Consider the following 23,400-nt stretch of genomic DNA (forward strand, 5'->3'; position numbering starts at 1 on the left):
TATATAGTCCCACTTTTAAACTCTAAATATTTCGGGATGAGAATACATGTATTTTATGTTTTACGTTATGGACACAAGTAACTGAAAAATATATTCTACGTTGAGTTGTACCACTGGCATACTTCCCTGTAGCTTGGTAACCAATATTTACAGCGGTATTGTAAACGCGAATCCTGTTGATAGATCTATCGGGCCTGACAACCCCAACCGGACTGGACGACCAGTATTCAACGGTTGCACAGTACTTCGTTTCGTGACTACACTTGGTACAGTGTAGTAAGATTTCATATTAAAGGGAATATGCGACGTGATTAATTGTTAAGTATGGTTACCAAGTGCTCAACCACTTAGAATATTTTTATTAAAATGTTTACATATGAAATCTTGTGGTCCATAGTTATAACGCTACTAGCAACAAACCTATATATCTCACCAACTTTATGTTGACGTTTTAAAGCATGTTATTCTCAGGTACAAATTATGTCTTCCGCTGTGCATTTGCTCATGTTAAGGACCTTACTCGGAGTCGATCATCGCAATGGAACCAAATGTTGATGACTTCGTCCAGATGGATTGGGTCGGGTCGTCTCATGTGGTATCAGAGCGTTGGTCTTAGTGAACCAGGCCTTGCATTAGTGTGTCTGACTAGTAGTTGTTAGGATACAGTAGTGAGTCTGGACTTCGACCGTGTCTGCCTGTCAAAGAGTTTTGCTTATCATTCTAGTCGGAAATCATCTGCTTATCATCCCTAGGGAATTTACTGCTTATCATTCATAAGTCTAGACACGTCTTACTGCATTCAGTGCATCGATAGTGTATAGACAAGATTCATATCTTAGCATATCTGTAGACTTGCCTGATATATGCCGTAAATTCCTCTGTAGTCTACGAAATACATATAGATATTCTATATAGTTATAATATCATCCGATATCCGAAAATCATTTCACGTCGAAGATCTCTTCCATCCACCAAATTTCCCTTTTCAACCTGAAGCGCTTACTGACGAACCTGTTCGAGAAACCATTTTCTCTCCCCTTTTTCCGAGTATCCCATCACGATTACATACTATTCCATAGTTCGAATCTTATTCATTCACTCGCTTCAACCGTCAATCATTCCGTAGTACTAGAAGAAGTTAACGAACTACGCGCTCGTGTGACGACTTTGGAGAACCTGGTGCGAAGGTTACGAACACCAGCAGCAGCACCAGCAGCATAATCAGTACCACCATCATCGACGTCGACAGTACCCTTATCATCTCTAAACCATAACCGCGCCATAACTCTCAATATCACAATCTGTACCTCGAATGTCAACATTACACGCCTCAATATCACCATCTGTACTTCGAGTATGAACTTCGTTCTACACATCGATCTACATCGGCTATCTTCGCTTTACGTATCATTCTACCTCATTTTTCCTCGTTCGACATGGTGAATATGTAATTTCTAAAGTTTTAGAGATTATGTAATCTAGTATTAACGGTAAATCAGATGAGTTTTTGACTCATTAAATCCATGATTACATCCGATGAAAATATATATGCAAGTATATTTTCATAAAGATTGTAATTAAAAATTCTTTTGTACAAACTGTTAATGATGAAAATATTTTAACGGGTGGGTAGTACCCGAGGAATATTTAGAATTCACATTAATAAGTTACACTGTACATTCTTCGAATCTGATTCAACGATCATTTACTAACCTACTTACAACTACCGATATACGTATCCGTTCACCACAGAATAACCATTTCTATTCAAATTTCATATTTGGATTTTGACCTATCAGAATCCAACAAGTGGCACAACGAAGAAAACATTGGACAAAAATAAAAAGTGTTAGAAACAAATGAATTAATTAATTGGAATTGTGATAGGATTTCATGCTAACTATTCCGGCTAACTGTTCCCAGCTAACTGATTAACATTTAATTTATCGCAATTTACATTCTCGGAATTTTATTTATTGTCATTTAATTTCTATTATTTACTTTTACGCACTTTAAATAACGGGACACGTATGCAAGGTTTCGACTTATCATATCGACCCATCTATATATATATTTCGGAACAACCGTAGACACTCTATATGTGAAGGTGGGAGTTGGCTATACAGGGTCGGAGTTGATTCCAAAATATATATATACTTTGAGTTGTGATCGACACCGAGACCGGTACACGGGTCACGATACGTATTATTTAATTCGAATATTATATATTAAATTATATATGAATCATTGAACCATCGGACTATTGGACTGCTAACTTTGGACAATTAAAATGAATTAAATTAAAATATTGATTATAACATATGAAACTAAATAATTCTTCAAGCTTGCCACTTGATTTCATCTTAAACCTCATTTGTATCTCGACAATTACAATGCGTGTTCAAATCTTTCATGATTCTTGAAAACCCCTCAATCGAGAGGATGAACCAACCGCGTTTCATCTACGGAAGAAAAAAAAAACTTATGCTCCTGTAAGACTCTCGGAGACTGAGTCAACATTTAACACGCAGCAGTGTTAATTTCTTTAATGTTATTATTACCCAAAATAACTTTGCAATCCCTTTTCAAATTAGCCAATTTTGTCACAGCTCCAGCAAGTTAACCTCGACATCTCAGAAAGGTTAGTTTCGATATATATACACGTATTCTTTCGCTGTCGTTACCGGAGAATCTTTTATATTCCATCATCAGCGTTTAACCATCTAAAAACACAATTCTCCTGAAACCACCTCAGTTTAATAACCGATGACCCAGATCCGTTAACTTTGAGAATGCTGACGAAGCAGCACGTTGTAGATGGTCTTAATAGCCAAAAGTTGATGATAAAGAACGGAATATTGGAAACACTCAATAGAACATTTAGTATCAAAAAGCGGATTATGCGAAACTATGATGTAAGCCGTGGACAAATCACAAAGAATAAGTTTGACTTCAAAGAATTTAAAAGATTCAGTGCCTGCTGAAATCCTTAGTGCATACCCTACTCCTTACTCTAAAACCTTTGCTGACACTATTCTTCATCATCATCCTTCGGCATTAGAAGTTCCAAGATATTATCATATCTTTCATTATAAATATCCTCAATGTTTCTGAAGATATTTTTACAACTATTCTTATCGGAAATCATCTATCTTCTCGCGCTATCTGTATCACATCATAAAAGAAACTGTGTTAGTTTCTAAATTCTGAAACCTCCGAATTTAAAATATGAATGTTTTGAAATAGTGTTAGGAACTGATGCATGAATTAGTATAATATAATGAAACTTGATCAACTTCATTATATTACAGTAAGTTATGTTAAGTTTCTAATGGAATGTGATGATTCACAGTACCATCATCATGTGCCATGTTACACGGCTCTTACATTCTATCCAATCTCCAAACATATCAAGAACATATCATCTTGATAGTTCTATCTTTCTGGATATTCTGGTAATTTGACAAATCAAATCGTGCCATTTCCATTTCTTTCTAAGAGCATCAGCTATGTTCATTCCGAAATTTTATACCTACAAATTCCGGACCATTGCTCGCTTGACTCGAGGACGGGAAGAAGAAACAAAAGGGACAAGACCCCGAAATAGAAATTAGGACAAAAATCGCAGCAAATAGGAGGAGATATTAACTATGGATGACAATGATTATAGAAAACAGAAGTAGGGACATTGAAATATAAGTGAAGATATAAAACCCAATAGCAACCCTGAAACTACAAACCGTGCATATCAATATGTATTGCCACGTAAAGACACGGGAGAATTAATAACACTATAATCCTAAGAAAATAGTAGAAGTAAATAGATTCTTCTGGGGGTAAATGAAAAAGAAGAATGACAGATGTGAAAATTAAGAGTATATCAAGGATCAGAATGGGATGGAGCATTTTAAAGAATACTCTAAGGTATAAATTGAGGAAGAAAGGATAGAAAATAGGAGGTATGGAAGTAAGAAAGGGAAGGAAGTGGAATTATATTGAAATATCCGACAAATAAATCGAAACAGATTGCCGCATTAAATCAAAGAAGATCCTGATCGCCGAAAAACCAAATCTTATTACGTAAGATTTTCTTTAAATCTCTTAAAATCCGAAAATCAATCATAACCACGTCATCGGTTAAAACGATTCCATATTTACTCATCTCACTCTTTTGTGATAGCTTCACTTGTACGCTTCACATGATCGAATCATTTTATCTACATTACTCAATGATGATAAAACTCCATTATCACCTCATATTCGTCATGAAAACATTCTTATTGTTATCCATAACGACCTCTATCAAATTTCGGGGACAAAATTTCTTTAACGGGTGGGTACTGTAACGACCCGGAAATTTCCGACCAAATTTAAACTATAATCTTTATATGTATCCGACACGATAAGCAAAATCCGTAATGTGGAGTCTAGAAAAGTTTGAAATCTATATTTATGAAATCCGTTACCCTTTCACTATACTCGACGATTCACGAACTATTGTGTAAAAAAAATATATATATATATATTATTGTTATCATTAATAATATTAGTATCATCAGTATTATCGTCATTAATAATATTATTGTTATACATTTTATATAGTAATTATTATCATTAATAATAATATTATTATTACTACTATATTTAATAAGCTTAGTCTATAAAAATAAATAAAAGAGATATACAAATGAAGATATTATTATAGTTAGATATATATACAGATTTATATACCTAAGCATATGTACAGATAAATTTATATAAAATTACTGATATATATATTTTTTTTTCATGGGATCCAAAAATCGATCTCATATCCTTACTATATCTAAATTTTTGTTTCTGTTTCTTTTAGGGAGTACATATCGAATAAAATCCCTAATAACATCAAAATTAGTTATCAATCTCATTCACACTTTATTCATCTATTTATCTGTGTAAATAGGCAGTCGACCTCAAAAACACATTTGATGCTACAAATTTCAGTTACAAATGAAACCAAATTCACATACAATAGCAACCGTCCTTCACCACTTTGACTGAGAACAAACACCACCATCCTCCTAACTCTGCCGTATCATCACCCTATAACCACCATCGTGAGTTACCCATCACCACCATGATCAAACCGCCACCACCTCCAGCAACGACCATTTTAAAATCGTCACTCTCATTCTTCTCTCTCTCCTCCTTTCTTCTTGATTTCTCCTTCGTGGAACCATATTACAAACAACTATCAAAACAAATCAAATGCTACTACGGTCTTGTTATCGAACCCAGCCCAGCAAATCACCATCTAAATTGCTACTGCTACGATTTTTCTGTTTCTAATTCCTTTCGAAACCACCACCATTAAAACCATTCCCAGCTTACATATCTACAACCCTTCTAGTTTCTGTTTTAAATCGAACCCAACAGTTACAGCTTCCATATTTTTGTTCTTCTTCTCTTTCTTTCCTTCGTGAATCACCCTCACCTAGCAAACCGTATCTTTATCGACACCCAACAACAACGAACTGCTGCAAACGACCTTCGACCTCCTTTATTTATGTTCCTGATCCGAACCATGTCAACAAACTTCATCAAAACACCTAATCAACTACGCCGCTATTATAACCTATTCCTGTAATAAATACCATACCGTGGCCTGCTTGCTTCTGATATATAATCGCTATATATTTTTTTTTCCGATAAAAGGGTAAGAAAGAAGGGAATGGTGATGATGAGGTTTAATGGGATGAATTTTTATAATAAACCACTTGGACGTTAATTGATAGCATTATTTGCTTATGGGATGCAGTAGGGTCGACATCCACATCCACCCTCCACCTGTTCGTCGATTAAAAAAAAAAAAAAAAAAGAAACGGAACTTTTAACAATGGAACGTGCTGACTTGCTTCCCACTTGTCTAATTCGAAATCTAATTTAAAAACAAACGGGTCTTGGATTATAATATGGGCCGTGAACTTCCTGCAAGATGGGCCGTATTTGGTTATTGGACCGACAGATTAAACGGGATAAATAAATATATCTAGCGAAATAGAACAAGAAAATAGGTAGTAGTGGAGCGGTTTGAGTGGGAGTCGGGTGGGTGTGAGGTCAAGGGTTCGAGTCCTGTCATGGGCTTTTCTTTTTAGAAGAAGTTTTAAAGGGTATACTTTTCTATTTCTTTATCTAATTATTATTATTATTATTATTATTATTATTATTATTGTTATTGTTATTATTATTGTTATTATCATTTATTGTTAATATTAATTATTATTATTATTATTTCAAGTATTATTATTAAAAATAACATTACTATTAAAGTTATCATTATCTTTTTAATTAAAAGTAATATTATTATTTTTTTCATTATTATTATTATTATCACTAGATATGTATTTATTAATATTATTATAAATAATATTATCATTAATTTTATTAATAGTATTATTATTATTATAAGTATCATCATTATTATCCTTACTAATATTAACCTAGTAAAAATAAAACTAAGGTTTTAAACAAACGAAATATATATCTATACGTAAATATATTTGACACCTACCACATAACAAAGTATTTTTTTAATATGAAACCTAAAAATATTATTAACATAAAAATAATATAATCAATAAATTATATATATATATATATATATATATATATATATATATATATATATATATATATATATATATATATATATATATATATATATATATATATATATATACTTGTTCGATTACAATTACGTGTGTTAATATATATACAAATGATATAGGTTCGTGAATCCGAGGCCAACTTTATAATTGATCAATGGTGTTATATGTATTTTTACTACAAAATACATTAGGTGAGTATATAGTCCCACTTTTAAACTCTAAATATTTCGGGATGAGAATACATGTATTTTATGTTTTACGTTATGGACACAAGTAACTGAAAAATATATTCTACGTTGAGTTGTACCACTGGCATACTTCCCTATAGCTTGGTAACTAATATTTACAGCGGTATTGTAAACGCGAATCCTGTTGATAGATCTATCGGGCCTGACAACCCCAACCGGACTGGATGACCAGTATTCAACGGTTGCACAGTACTTCGTTTCGTGACTACACTTGGTACAGTGTAGTAAGATTTCATATTAAAGGGAATATGCGACGTGATTAATTGTTAAGTATGGTTACCAAGTGCTCAACCACTTAGAATATTTTTATTAAAATGTTTACATATGAAATCTTGTGGTCCATAGTTATAACGCTGCTAGCAACAAACCTATATATCTCACCAACTTTATGTTGACGTTTTAAAGCATGTTATTCTCAGGTACAAATTATGTCTTCCGCTGTGCATTTGCTCATGTTAAGGACCTTACTCGGAGTCGATCATCGCAATGGAACCAAATGTTGATGACTTCGTCCAGATGGATTGGGTCGGGTCGTCTCACCAGCTCAGCTTCTGACTTCTGTTCAACTGCACAATCATTCCCACACTTTATGTACTCTATTTACACTGCTGTACAATGAAGATTATGGTCTTACATACAAATCATTAATATCATCTTCATCATCATCGTTATTTTTTATTCAGGAACCTAAAAACTTAAATTGAACCATTAATTCCAATCCATAAAATAAATCCATCTTTTGGAAACGAATTAAATAACAGAAATAAGTATATATGATGCTACGTATCACTCTTCAATTGGTTAGAATGGTCTTCACGCTTGATTCCTTCTCCGTGATGCTCTGATCACGCCATCATTTTTTCCGGCCCATCACGCCCCATAGTGGTGCCATGGGGGCGTGATGGTGGTATTTCCATGGTGATCACGCTGCACTAGGAATGGTCTAATACGCAGAAATCACTGTTGGTGGTATACAAGTGGACTCTATTCTTGCTGACTCATCGTACCGTTGAAGTATGATGCATTGTCCCATTGCTTTCGTACGGATTGCTACAAGGTATCGGTTGTTGGACATTTTTATATTACATTGATACTAGTATACACCGTCTGATTCTTGAATTGAAATAATTGTTATAACCATGGTTGTAAAAGTCACGAGTCGGGATGAGTCGGTTGGGACTTTGGAGGGACGTGTCTGTCAGGTGCTTAAAGAGACGAGACGGGGATGAGTTGGGCGTTGACCAACGTTGACTTCTAGTAATAAAATTATTAATATATATATATATATATATATATATATATATATATATATATATATACGGGCAGGTTCAAACGAGAACCACTAAAAATGTGAGAACTGCGAGAACTATTTAATTTAATAGTTTTTATGCTTTTAAATGCAACAAATTACATGAAAATGTTAATTAATGCACATATCATTAACAAACATATGTTCATTAGCTCAAATTACATGTTTTTTTTAAAAGCCAAAATTTTATATATAATTATATAAAAGGAGATTACAACACGAGATAGACATTATACATGAATTAGTTGTAGAGACTACAACTATGCCTAACTATGAATAAATATATACATGAGCCACAAATCACACAATCCTAGTTAGCCTATGCCGGTTCGATTTTGATCCATGCTCCCAAAAGATGAAGGGTTTATCAACCATTGATGCCATTGAAGGTTATACTTTTTTGCCCTTTTGGAGATCCACTCATAACTTTTTACTTGGATATCGTTAACAAGTGTTGCGGTTGAACGAGAATTGTTATGATAGACTTTTTGGTTTCTATTCTTCCATAACAAGTAACCCGTCACCCACTCCACGGCTTGCCATAACGATTTTCCAAGATGTCTTCTAATGTTTTGCCCCGCCCCATTGAAAAGATCCGCCACGCATGTACTAGAGAATGGAGCCAACCCCCACCATCGAAAAATGTTTTCCCAAACTACCTGCGAGAACTTACATAAAACTAAAGCATGATCCAAAGTTTCAACATCTTCATCACACATTGGGCACCTAACCGAATGTAGATTAATGCCCCGATTTTCGAGTTCTATTATTACCGGGAGCAGTCTACGTTTCGCACGCCAAACAAATATCCCAATCGATTGCGGTAGAAGTCTATTGCGGTCAGTTTCAGAATCGTACGAGTTACCCCCATATAATTTATCATCAATTTTATCCGCAAGGATCTTAGTGTTGTATTTACCATCCCCACTGAATACCCATTTCCATTTGTTTCGCCCACTATCTGCTAGAACCACCCCGTTAATAATCCGCACCAACTCCTGTATATCGTCTACATTTGTACCACGAGGTTCTCTACACCATTGCCAATCCAATGCAGCGCCCGAACTAGACCATACAACTCTATCTTTGACCTGCGCATTCTTGTTTATTTCCAATCTGTGTAATCTTGGAAACTTGTCCTTAAAGCATTGCTCGCCAACCCAAATGTCGTCCCAAAACAAGATATCCCTGCCTTCACCAATAATCCTCACGAAAGAATTGTTAAATGAAATATCGCATTTATCCATATCCTTCCCGATTTTTAGAACATCTTTCCAAGGCGAGTATCCCAACCCCCTTTTACCCACCCAAGAACCACTTGTATACCCCAACCTACCGTCCCGCCCGTATATACTTTTTATAATCTTGACCCAATAGGCGTCGGTTTCGGTACGGAACCTCCACCACCATTTACCTAAAAGTGCTAGATTTTTTACCTTTAAAGATCTGATATTAAGACCCCCCCCCCTTCCCCGTATGAAAGTAAAATAGACTCCCATTTAACCCAAGCCATTTTGTGACCCTCACCCGACCCTCCCCAAAAGAAGTTACGACGCAAACCTTCGAGTAAATTGATGAATCACGTCGGAGCCGGAAGGACGAGAAGAAGTACAACGGTAAACTGTTGAGGACCGATTTTATGAGCGTCAGACGACCCCCGAATGACATCGTTCGTGATTTCCATTCCGATAATATTTTACGAAATTTCTTGGCTACAGGATCCTAGGCCTCTGCATTATTCATTTTATCACCGACCGGTAATCCAAGATATAGAAAAGGAATTTTCTCACACTTGCACCCAATGCAAGCTGCACTCTCCTCGACCTCTGATGTATCTGCGCCAATTCCAATTAACTTGCTTTTGACAAAGTTTATCTTTAGGCCTGACACATCCTCAAAGCATTTAATGACTTTCAAAGTGTTATTTAAATTCCTTTTAGACCAAAGCCCGATAAAATGGAATCATCCGCGTATTGAAGGTGTGAAAACGGAACACTATCTTTACCAATCTCTACCCCTTTTACAAGACCCTTTCCAATCGCCTCGTTATTAAGTAGATTAAGCCCTTCGCCCGCAATAATAAAAAGGAAAGGTGAAAGAGGATCACCTGTCTAATACCACGTTCTAATTTAAATTCCTCGGTAGGAGACCCGTTGACTAAAATTGAGATGGTCGCCGACTTGAGACAACTTTCTATCCATTTTATCCACTTTCGGCCGAACCCCATCCGTTCTTGCATATAAGAGAGGAACTCCCAATTTACACTATCGAACACTTTTACAAAATCCGCCTTAAAAATAAAGCTCTTACGTCTACCTCTCTTCAAGTCAGCGACACTTTCATTTAACATGAGAATACCATCTAGAATCGAACGGCCCGCAATAAAAGCACTTTGTTCCTTTCCTATTATCTTATGTAGAACCACACGAACCCTATTAGATAATATTTTCGCTACGATTTTGTAGTAGCTATTTATTTAACTAATCGGTCGATAGTCACATAACTCCATCGGATCATTGGACTTAGGGATTAATATCATGAAAGAAGCATTACAACCGTTTGATATTTCCTCTATTCCCAAAACCACTCTAAAGCCAACATCAAATCATCTTTGATAATACCCCAAAACCTTTTATAAAATTTAAAGTTAAACTCTTCCGGTCCTGGAGCCTTAGGTCCACCACAACTCTTGATGCGTTCCAAACTTCCTGTTCATCGAACTTTCTTTCTAACTGATCAACATCGGCATTCGACAACTTGTTACAACCTATATTAGGGAAAGTCGGTCTCACCTTTTCGGGCTCTTTGAACAACTGGGAAAAATATCTCTGAACTTCGGATTTAACTAAAACTGTGTTGTCCTCCCATACCCCGTTGATAAACAGGCCTCTAATCGAGTTTTTATTAATTCTTCGCTTTATTAGAGAGTGAAAGTATTTGGTATTTTCCTCTCCTTCCCTAATCCACTTTGACCTTGATTTTTGTTTAAGCATGTTGACTTTCACCTTATCTTTTTCAATCCACCGTCTTCTAGCATCTAACCACTTAGCACGTTCATCATCACTTATAACCCTAGAATCCGCAATCTTTTCCCACTCGTTTGCCTCGATTTTTGCTTGTTCGATTTCCGAATCTAATTTTCCAAAATTGACTTTACTCCAATCTTTTAGAGCCTGCTTAACACTCTTCAATTTAAGCCTGAAAATCACATCCAGTCTCCTTGAATTAACCTCTATATTCCATGCCTCACGAACTACTCCCTCTGACCCAGGTGCATTAAACCAACAATTGAAAACCTTTATGGGCTTGGGCCCATAGTCAACTATTTTTGACCTAAGGAGTAAGGGGCAGTGATCCGATAATTTTCTGTCCAGAACCAATACCGAAAGGTCATCCAACCGTTGGAAAAGAGAACCCGAAACGAGAAAACGGTCTAATTTGATGAATTTTATACCGTTATCACAAATTCGGGTAAACTTTTTCCCGACTAGAGGTACCTCAATAAGACCCATCTTAGATATAAAACTATTGAATCTGATTGCCCTACGCCGAATAAATTCACAGTTTCGTCTCTCATCTTCATTCCTAACTTAATTAAAATCCCCACATAGAATCCAATCATCATTATCGAATTCAAGAAGCTTTTCTAAACTATCGAGGAACAAGCGTTTCTTGTTATCCTCATGTGGACCATAGACGTTTACCACAATGACGTCCCTTGTTTGCCCTTTCAATCTACCCCTAACCGCAAGAAAATATTCCCCCTCCACCGCTTGATCAACCTGAAACATTTCGCTATCCCATACAAGAGCAATTCCCCCTGACCTACCATTTGATTCCTTTTGAATGAATCTGAAATTGGGAGAACCCCAAAATAACTCAACGAAATTCTCATCAATCACCTGACATTTAGTTTCTTGCATCGCAACTATATAAGGTTTTGAGTCTGCACAAATATCCCGTAACCAACCAATTTTTCCCTCCTTTTTTAACCCACGAATATTAATTGAAAGAACTAACATATTTAACCTTGACAAAACGATTATAATTACAAATCAACACTGAGTTTTACCTTCATATCGAATGCCCAGGAGCTCCCCAAACTCGCTGTGATTTACGTTATCCTCACTGTCTTCAACGAATTACCCTTTATCCTTACTGCAACCATTCCCTTTTGCTCGACTTAGCCCGAGAATCTCTAGAATTAGATCTGGATTTCAAAATCAAATTCGTCGATTTCGCATTCTTCAGTTTATCCTTTCGAATAGTGTGAATTTTGCGGGCAATACACTTGAGTCGAAGAAATTTGGAGGACCCACGCCAACTCCCAACCCTTCTCCACACCGAATCAGTTGAATTACTCCGATTAGTTGAAGATGATTTAGACTTCGTTACACGCGGCTTTTTGACCTAACTTTAACTGAGATTTCGATTGTTTTGATGGAACACTAAGCACTGGAGTGGGGGAATCGATTGAAATGTTATCAATGCATTTATCGAGTGATAAGGTAGCTTTTTTGGGTCGATTCTCCTTTTTCCCCACTTTAGGCCCAACACTATTCCTAGTCTCATTTTCACGTTTAGGCCCAGCAGGCCCATTATCATCATCATTCTTGATCTTCAGAAGGCCCATAACCTAAGCCTGCATTTACCTCCTTAACAGGCCCAATAAACCCATTAACTTCTTCAACATTAGGCCCTTCAACACTGGGCCTTTCAGGATCCACCACATCATCGGTGAATTTTTCGTTTAATTCTTCATCTGAAATGTTCAAGCGAGCCTTATCAAAACCTAGTCCAATATCATCATTTAATGCTACGTTATCATCTATTTTCCCCATAGCCTCCTCGTTCCCAGCGCCCAATACCTCGTGAATATTGTGGTCGCATGCCTTTTCCTTCTCATGATTATCCTTATTGAATGAATCAACAACTTTTGAACCGCTATCATTTGTCCCAATACACCTTGACCCTTGATCTTCTACCCTGGAACGACTTTCCTTTGCCAAAAAAACTTGATGATCCGGCGACTCTTTTTCATCCGGATCATTATTTGCAGGATCATCATTGTTGACTGAATTGTTATCCGTTTCCCATTCACTTACATTTTCCGAATCACCTTCAATATGAAATATATCTCTTGGATCCTCGATAACGTTAGCATAAAAACATCCATCTGTAGTTTTGACTTGAACCAGATCCTTAATTAGATTTGGACCCATCACCTTAACTAAAACCCTTCCACAAGCAAGATTTTGATCCCCTTTTAGCGAGCAGTTTTGTGCATCATAGATGGTTCCGTACCAGTTTGCTATTTTTCTGAAAGTAGATTCCTGCCAATTCAGAACCGAAACCCCTATGATTGAGAGCCATGTTAACCTACCCGGATTTTTAGTCGTTTTCACCCACTTCTTGATATTACTGATCCATTTACAGATGTTATGGCCTTCATTGTTAATTAGGGTTTTGACTAATTCATCAGTATCACATATCAACATTACATCTAATCCTCCCAAGAATTTAATATCAACATTTCTCAGCCCCTCTACTTCGCATATGCTTCGAAGTTGAAGCAAAACTTCAACACTTTTTACCTCACCCACTACAGCCCTCTTGAGAAACTCCATGTTTTGATTATCCTCAGCTAAAGTAATTACCCTTTCTTTTCCTACGTTTCTGCTACTTTGAATGTGAGGGCAATCTTCAGCAGTATTCTTCTTCACCCATTGAAGTTTATCTTTATTGAGCTTATTGCCCACCACCTCATTATAACCTCTATGATCCGTATAAGCATTGTTGATTTCAATTGTCGTATGAACTTTTTGGCCCTCCTGGTTCAACACGTTGTTAGTCTTACCTGATGGGTTTTGTTTCTCTTCCTGTTTTCCATCATCATTCTTTTTTCTCTCATAAGCTTGAATGCATATAATGGCCAGTTATCAGCGAAGAGGTTTTTTAACCTTCATAGAAAATTGACTTCATTTTTTATACCTTCGAAGCGCAAGAATGCAAACCTTTGCATGTTTTGTAATCTCTTCTTTGCAATATACACATCCCTAAACCCCCATGCGGTTTAAAGAATTCCCAGAACTCTAAGATACCCCATGACTCCGGAAAGTTGTACACCATGAACGATGTCACCCTTGAGTTGTCCGACCACATAACTCGACCTTGATGGAACTTACCGTTGTACTCTCCTAGATTACCAGCTTCCTTGTGTTCGTTGTTTACCCTAGATTTGTATAGGTTTCTTCTTGTTACAGTTTGCCACACGCCCTCTTGATTTTCTCTCTAGGTTTTCTCTCACTTGACTTTCACTCTCACACATTTTTCTCTATATTTAATTTCTCTCGTCCTTCTAATTTTCAATTGTTAATTATATGAAAATGTTCACATGTTCGGAAATAAATATGCACATGTGAACGAGAAACTATATATTTAATTATATTGGTAAAATATAATTGTTTTGCAACTATTTTATGTTCATTCATACTCTTCATAAACCTTGATGTGTGATTCAATCTAGTTACATGTGAAAATCTTTATAAATCAAAAGTTCTCGTAGTTCTCACCTTTTATGATTCTCGTTTGAACTTTTGGCTATATATATATAGGGGCAGGATCAATGGGGAAGTAACTAATCGGGGGAAGTAAATTTTTTTTTTTTTCGTTTTTTGATAAAAACTTTGTTCATGAACATTATAGATTGTATGAAAATATGAACATTTAGAAAAGACACTTCGTGATGAATGTTATTATTTTGGCGGGAAAACGATCGACAAAAATAACATTCAAGATAATATTGTTCGTGAAGAATGTTAACGATTTTTTTTTCATGTTTTGTGAAATAAAATTTAGCCCGATTTAGAGTTTAGGGTTTAGGGTTTAGGGTTTAGGGTTTGGTGTTTTGGGTTTATTCCATAAACCCAAAACACTAAACCCTAAACCCTAAACCCTAAACTCTAAATCGTTCGTGTTAAAAACTCAATCTAAATAGTAAATCTAAACCCTAAATCTAAACCCTAAATCCTAAATTTCTAAACCCTAATATCTAAACCCTATAAACCCTAATATCTAAACCCTAATATCTAAAACCTCAACATACGCTTGAAAAACACGATAATTGTTATATATTACTTCTTCGAGCGTTTTCCCGGCAAAATAAAAACATTTATCACAAAGTGTCTTTATTAAATGTTCATATTTTCATCCAATCTATAATGTTCGTGAACAAAGTTTTTTCAAAAAACGAAAAAAAAATAACTTTTGCTTCCCCCCGCTTCCCCCCGATTGGTTACTTCAACTCCCTCTTGATCCTACCAATATATATATATATATATATATATATATATATATATATATATATATATATATATATATATATATATATATATATATATATATATATATATATATATGGTGAGGATCCATGGAGAACTCATGGTAGTAGAGAACTCATGGAACTCGTGCAGATTCACTAAATCTGCGTGCAGATTTACATATTTTTTTTTTTTGGAGAACTCATGGTAGTAGATAACTCATGGAACTCGTGCAGATTCACTAAATCTGCGTGCAGATTCACATTTTTTTTATATTTTTTTTTTGCAGATTTTTTTTTTCTGTTCAGATTTTTTTTTTGCAGATTCAGTCAATCTGCGTGCAGATTGACGATTTTTTCCAGTTTTTTTTTTTTTTTTACAGATCGACTTTTTTCAGTTTTTTTATGCAGATTGAGTCAATCTGCGTTTTTTTTTTTTTTTGCAGTTTTTTTTTTTTGCAGATCGACTTTTTTCTGTGCAGATTTGACTTTTTTTTGTGCAGATTGAGTCAATCTGCGTGCAGATTGACGTTTTTTTGCAGTTTTTTTTTTTTTTTTTTTTTTTTGCAGATTCACTTTTTTTCTGTGGAGATTCGCTGTTTTTTTTTTTTTTGCAGTTTTTTTTTTTTCCAGATTGTATTTTTTTTCCAAGATTGAAGCTCAATCTCCACATAGATTGAAGTTCAATCTATGAGTTTTATGGGTTCTCTACATACTCTAGTTCTCTATGATCCTTTCACTCTATATATATATATATATATATATATATATATATTAGAATTTTGACCTAACTTTGACTTTTATCTAACTTTGAATTTGACCTACTTAGGCCGACTTTGGCCTACTTAGTCCCCAAACTGACGCGTAGGCCTACTCAACAGACTTTTACAACAATATCTTAACCTATCTGATTGACTATCTGATTGGCAGTTTGAATAACTTCAGAAAAATACTACTACTAATTAGTAACCCACTAATTTAAAAGTTCAAGAACCTATGTCTATGATCAAACTTGTAATTTCATGAGAAGGATAGTCTAATTGATTTCTAAAGCATTTCCTACCTTCTACCTTTTCTTTATTCTTTACGTATTACTTTCAATCTTAATACATTTTGAGTTTATAAGCTTCGTTTTAGCATTCACGAGGGTGGCACATGCTATTTTAAACATCTGTTTTCGTTTGGCTGACATCAACACACTTCAGTCTATACGATTCAATACTAATTATTCCAGGTGGCAAGTTCAGCCCATTTACTTGGATCGACTTGGGTTGTGTTTTATAATAAATTAGTCAATTACCAAATATGCGTATGTACCTAAACCTTTTTTATACAAAAATCTACGCTATTGATGTGATATAATTGCTTTTGTATATTTAAGTTTGTTCCCCCAATAGTTGGACAAAGAAGTAGTTTCGGGTGAATCTGATCTGACCTGGCTGTCCCAAACAACACCATAAAGGATCCATCACGACCTGAATCCTCTTTGAGCAAGGAAGGGACTTTATCGAATGCACCAGTTTAGCGAACTATGCAGACCACCAAGAGCTAATCGAACTAGAAGAGGATCTCTCTTCAATATTAGGCCTTCATTACAGTATATTATCAATTTTCACTTCCTCTACTCAAACAATTTGACAACAAGATGTGAACATAGTAAGTTTTCGGTTAAAAGAAAAAAGGACAAACATAGTAAATTTTCGAGACATATTTGGATATGTTCATGGTCCCTAAATTCATTTCAATTAAGTTTTCACACAAAGTTGCATGACTCACATGACTTACTTTATAAACCAATTAAACAGCAATTGTTCAAGTTTGACAAACACCAAAACATACAACCGTGCTAACTAATATGGAGTTATACAAACTATTCAAATTCTGGCTCTCGAGATAATTGTAATTCTTTAAATGGCCAAGTAAATCTCCAACTCGTAAAACTGATCGTTGCATCAGATCCCTTATTGATCTTCACATCCTGTCTTTGTAAATTGAAGGCAGACAATCCATTCGAAGTGATATTCATACCATTTCCGAACCATATGATAGACAGACGTTTGCAGCCATTACCCAAACATAGTAATCCCTTATCACAAAACCTCGTACATCCGTACACATGTATTATCTCTAAATTTTGACAGTACAACCCAATCGACTCCCAACCACGCAAACCAACTTTTGGACAATGCGATAAGTCCCAATCTCTCAACAATGGACACCCTTTTGATATGCTTATAATAACATCATCCTCAATGGATTTGCACCACTCTATATCAAGAACTTTAAGATTTCCTAAACCAATACTTGTCAGGCCTTGTCCCAAAAATATACGCTCATTAACATCCCACGAAAGCCTTAGATATTCAAGACCAACACCTCCTCTTAAAATTTCAGTAACATCTGTAGAATCTAATGCACAACAACTCGCTTCTAATATTGTCAAAGTAGAAGAAAACCCTCTCAAGCCTAAACCAACAACTTTTTTGCAAGACCGTATTTTAAGTGCCCTAAGTTGACGACAATTTTGAAATATGTATTGAATCCCACGATTAGTTATGTGGGTGCAGGTATAAAGTTTGACCTCTATTAAAGATTTACAAGATTTGGCCAGAATTTCAAGCATACTATCAGTGATAGAACAACCAATAAGACAGATAACAGATAACAGAAAGCAATGGACAATAGGAAGCAACTGAAGCGAAACCTACACAAATATGTTCTATGCCGATCCTCATTTCAACTTTAAGTACCTTAAGTTGACGACAATTCTGAGATAAATATTGAATCCCGCAATCAGTTATGTTATTGCAGTAAGTGAGATTGACCTCTACTAAAGATTTACAGGATTTGGTCATAAGTCCGAGCCCGTTATCAGTGATAGAACAACGAACAAGACAGATAACGAACAAGAATGGACAATAGCACGCAATTGAAATGAAACCTTTATCCGTGACTTGACTACAAAAAGTAAGAGAAAGACGTTGCAACGTAGACCCACACATTTGTAATTTAATTAAATCAGCATCTGAGATTGGCTCGTGGAAAGAAAGATCTTGTAATTTGTTAAAACGACTAAGCAACTTATCTAGCATATAGGAATCATAAACCGAGAGGTTTTTTCTAACACACTGTTGGAGATACGGAGAACTTTAAACAATTAGAGGGAAGATTCCAGGAAACTCACACGAAGCTTCCACGAAGTTGTTAGGAAACTCACATGTAGCTTCTACGAAGTTGTTAGGAAACTCACATGTAGCTTCCACGAAGTTGTGAGGAAATTCACATGTAGCTTCCACGAAGCTGTCAGAAAACTCACATGTAGCTTCCATGAAGCTGTCAGGAAACTCACATGAAGCTTCAAGGAATTGTTTTTAGCTTACTCCTTAAACCATTCTATAAATAGACACTCTTATAACTCATTGTAAACACACCACAAATATTCAGTAATACATTCTCTAGTTGGTCCGTGGACTAAAGCAATCACAACGATTGCATATAACCACGTTATCTCTTGTGTCGATTTACATTTCTTGCATTTATAATATTTCGTTCATTAAGTGGGTTAGTAATCTTGTAGAATTACTATCGGTGAGTGATCTTGTTGAATCACTTGCGTTGTTTTGGGTCCTAATATCCTTACAACTGGTATCAGAGCACAAGGTTTCGTTAAGGGAACGATGGCGGAAGACGGGAAGTTTAGAATCGACCGATTCAATGGGAGAGACTTTGGCTTTTGGAAGATGCAAATTGAAGATTACTTGTATCAAAAGAAGCTACACCAACCCTTGTTAGAGACCAAGCCTGAAAGCATGAACGATGCCGATTGGACGCTTTTGGATCGTCAAGCTTTGGGCGCTATTCGTCTTTCACTTGCTAAGAACGTTGCATACAACGTTGTGAATGAGAAGACGACGTTTGCTTGCTTGAAAGCACTCTCTAACATGTATGAGAAACCTACCGCTTCTAATAAGGTATTTCTCATGCGTCAATTGTTCAATACAAAGATGAAGGAAGGTACGAGTGTAACGGATCATATCAATGAATTTAATAATATCGTTTCAAGGCTTGAATCGGTAGAAATTAAGTTTGATGATGAACTAAAAGCACTAATCTTGCTTTCATCATTACCGGAAAGTTGGTCGGGTACGGTTACCGCGGTTAGTAGCTCTACGGGAACTACTAAGCTAGCGTTTGAAGCAATAAGGGATTTGATTCTTGGTGAAGATACTCGTAGGAGAAACTCGGGGGAATCGACATCCGGTTCTTTGTTAAGTACCGACAACCGTGGTAGGAAATTTGATCGCGGTGAGAAGAAGGGTAGAAAGAAGTCTAAGAAGAGGTATCCATCGAAAGATAGAAGTGAAGCTGTTTGTTGGGGTTGCAATCAAAAAGGGCACTTTCAAAGGAATTGTAAAAATGGTCCGGCGAAAGGTGTGAACTTGACCGCGAAAGAAAGTGATGATGCACTTTTATGTAGTGTTGAAAATTCTATGGAGTCTTGGATTTTGGATTCGGGAGCTTTATTTCATGCTACTCATGTCAAAAGCATGATGAAGAATTTTCGTTCATATCAAGGCAAGGTGAGATTGGCGGACGACAAACAACTCAATATAGAGGGCATTGGAGATGTATTATTGAAGACTACTCTTGGCTCTAATTGGACCTTGAAAAACGTAAGGTACATTCCTAAATTAAAAAGGAAACTTATTTCGGTTGGTCAATTAGATGATGAAGGTAACGCGGTTACTTTTAAAAACTGCCAATGGAAGGTGGTTAAGGGTAGTTGTGTTGTGGCTCGTGGACATAAAAGGGGAACTCTTTATATGGTTGAAGTGTTTGATGAAGACACGGTGGTTGCTACGGTTAATGTTGAGTCCGAATCAACTCTATGGCACCGAAGACTCGGGCATATGAGTGAGAAGGGTATGAAGATGCTTGTTTCGAGTGGGAGAATTCCATATTTGAAAAAGGTAGAACTTGGATTTTGCGAACCATGTGTATACGGGAAGCAAAAGAAGGTGACTTTTGGGAAAACGGGAAATGCTCCTAAGTTGGAGAAATTGGAGCTCGTTCATACGGATGTGTTTGGTCCAACCAATGTAGAATCACATGGAGGTTCTCGTTATTATGTCACCTTCATTGACGACTCCACTCGAAAGGTATGGGTTTATTTTCTTAAAGCTAAATCCGATGTATTTAATACTTTTGTGAAGTGGAAAGCTATGGTAGAAAATGAGACTAACTTGAAGGTTAAGTGCTTGAAGTCGGATAATGGAGGGGAATATGGTAGTTTTGAGTTTAAAGACCATTGTGCAAAGCTCGGTATTATAATGTTGAAAACGGTACCGGAGACACCGCAAAACAATGGGGTCGCCGAACGTATGGATCGTACGTTAAATGAAAGGGCTAAGAATATGAGACAACATGCCGGTTTGCCTAAGATGTTTTGGGCAGATGCGGTTAATACGGCGACTTATTTGATAAATAGGGGACCCTCAACACCGTTGGGTTTCCGAATTCCTGAGGAAGAATGGCAAGGTGAGAAGGTGAGTTATGGTCACCTTAGGATCTTTAGGTGTAATGCATATGTGAAGACCAAAGATGCGGATAAAGACAAGCTTGAAGCTAAGTCAAAGAAGTGTATTTTCATAGGGTACAGGTCGAATGAAATGGGCTATCGTTGTTGCGACAACGAGGCTAGAAAAGTAATTCGTTCGCTAGATGTTACTTTTGATGAAGATTCAGTCTATGGAAAACCGGAAACGGGGAGTCCTAAACCGAGTCAAGTTACTTTTGACGATGTCTCTATTGATGATCTTGCAGGTTCTAGTGGGAGTACGGGTAACAATGAATTGCCAATAAACGGTGAGGCGTCAGAAAATGCTAATGATGGAAATGATTCGGAAAGCGGTGGTGATTCCGAACATAGTGCGAGTTCTAGTGATGAGGAGGACACAAATGAAACCGGTCCAACCATTTCGGTTACTCCTACACCAAGACGCTCGACTAGAGTGCCCAAACCTAATCCTAGGTATTCTCCATCAGCAAACTACTTGCTCTATACCGAGAATGGTGAACCCGAAAGTTACTTTGAGGCAAGAAAAACAAAAGAATCCATACAATGGGAGCTTGCCATGAAAGAAGAGATGGGGTCACTTGAGAAGAATAAAACTTGGTCACTAGTGAAGTTACCTCATGATAAAAGGGCGTTGCAAAGTAAATGGGTGTATCGAATCAAGAATGAGTTGGATGGTAAGAAAAGGTACAAGGCTCGTTTGGTGGTTAAAGGCTTTCAACAAAAGAATGGAGTTGACTACCAAGAGATATTTTCATCGGTGGTGAAGATGACTACTATTCATTTGGTACATTCTATGGTTGCATCTGAGGACTTACATCTAGAGCAACTAGATGTGAAGATCGCATTCTTACATGGTAACCTTGATGAAGAGATCTATATGAGGCAACCCGAGGGCTTTGAGGTAAAGGGTAAAGAGAAGTGGGTTTGTAAGCTAAAGAAAAGTTTGTATGGATTGAAGCAAGCACCTCGGCAATGCTACTTGAAGTTTGACGAGTTTATGAAGAAGATTGGTTTCTTAAGATGTGAAGCGGATCACTGTTGCTACTTGAAGAAATTCAAGTCTTCTTACATAATCTTATTATTGTATGTTGATGACATGTTACTTGCAGGTTCCAACATGTCCGAAATCAACAAGTTGAAAGGATTACTTTCCCATGAGTTCGAGATGAAAGATCTTTGTGGTGCTAGGCAAATACTTGGCATGAGTATTGTGCGTGATCGTGTGAAGGGTACTCTATACTTGTCTCAATCCAAATATATTGAGAAAGTTGTAGAGAGGTTTAACATGGAAAATTCAAAGGCTCGTTCTATGCCTTTGGGTAGCACGATAAAGCTATCGAAAAGTCAATCACCTAAAACGGAAGAAGACAAAATGGAGATGGAAAAGGTTCCATATGCATCGGCCGTGGGTAGTGTTATGTATGCCATGGTTTGTACAAGACTCGATATTGCTCAAGCAGTGGGAGTTGTAAGTCGTTATATGTCTAATTCGGGGAAAGAGCATTGGGAAGCGGTCAAATGGTTGCTTCGTTATTTGAAAGGTACTTCTAATATGGGATTGTGTTTCTCCAAAAACAATCTCATACTTAGGGGTTATGTGGATGCTGATTTGGGTGGATGTGATGATTCGGGGAAAAGCACTACGGGTTATGTTTTTCACAATAGGGAAGACGGTGGTTAGTTGGATCTCTCGACTACGAAAGAGTGTTGCTTTGTCAACTACCGAGGCCGAATATATGGCTATTGCAGAAGCTTCTAAAGAGCTTGTTTGGTTGAAGAACTTCTTAGGTGAGTTGGGTAAAAGACAAGACTATTGCGTCTTGTATTGTGATAATCAAAGTGCAATACATCTTGGAAAGAATCTGGTGTTTCATAGTCGTACGAAACACATCAAGATAAGGTATCATTTTATTCGATAACATATAAATGATGGTACTTTATTATTGGAGAAAATCCTTGGTACGAAGAATCTTGCTGATATGTTTACTAAGGTTGTTACGACAGAGAAATTGAGGTTTTGCATTACCTCAATTGGTCTTCTAATGAATTAATGAGAGAAGACCCCAACTAGAGAATTAGAGAGTTAATGTTTCAATTCTAACAAGTAGTGTTGAAGACCTTGTATCGAAAGTCTGCTCATCCGAAGTATGTGTTGAGTGTGCGTGTCCCAAATGGAGTTTGGCGGTATAATGGTGGTTTAACATTCTTGGTTAGATCGTTGATATTTTGGGTTGACGAAGGTTGGGTTTGTTCAAAGTCTCCAAGTGGGAGATTGTTGGAGATATGGAGAACTTTAAACA

At 36.4% G+C, this 23,400-nt stretch overlaps 2 protein-coding genes across 2 annotated transcripts; both read right to left on the bottom strand.

Annotated features, from left to right (window-relative positions):
• Window positions 1-8,518: 8,518 nt before the first annotated feature.
• Window positions 8,519-9,451, bottom strand: LOC139889738 (uncharacterized). The gene has a single exon (XM_071872673.1). The coding sequence runs from the start codon at window positions 9,449-9,451 to the stop codon at window positions 8,519-8,521; it is 933 nt and encodes a 310-aa protein (XP_071728774.1).
• A 7,941-nt stretch (window positions 9,452-17,392) lies between these two features.
• Window positions 17,393-18,524, bottom strand: LOC139889739 (F-box/LRR-repeat protein 12-like). Its single transcript, XM_071872674.1, has 2 exons — window positions 18,273-18,524; window positions 17,393-18,226 (listed from the first exon to the last, which is right to left on the bottom strand). Exons 1-2 carry the CDS (start codon window positions 18,522-18,524, stop codon window positions 17,393-17,395), a joined length of 1,086 nt encoding a protein of 361 aa, XP_071728775.1.
• Window positions 18,525-23,400: the final 4,876 nt, after the last annotated feature.

This window comes from Rutidosis leptorrhynchoides, chromosome 2, assembly GCF_046630445.1.
Source record: "Rutidosis leptorrhynchoides isolate AG116_Rl617_1_P2 chromosome 2, CSIRO_AGI_Rlap_v1, whole genome shotgun sequence".
Classification (NCBI taxonomy): domain Eukaryota; kingdom Viridiplantae; phylum Streptophyta; class Magnoliopsida; order Asterales; family Asteraceae; genus Rutidosis; species Rutidosis leptorrhynchoides.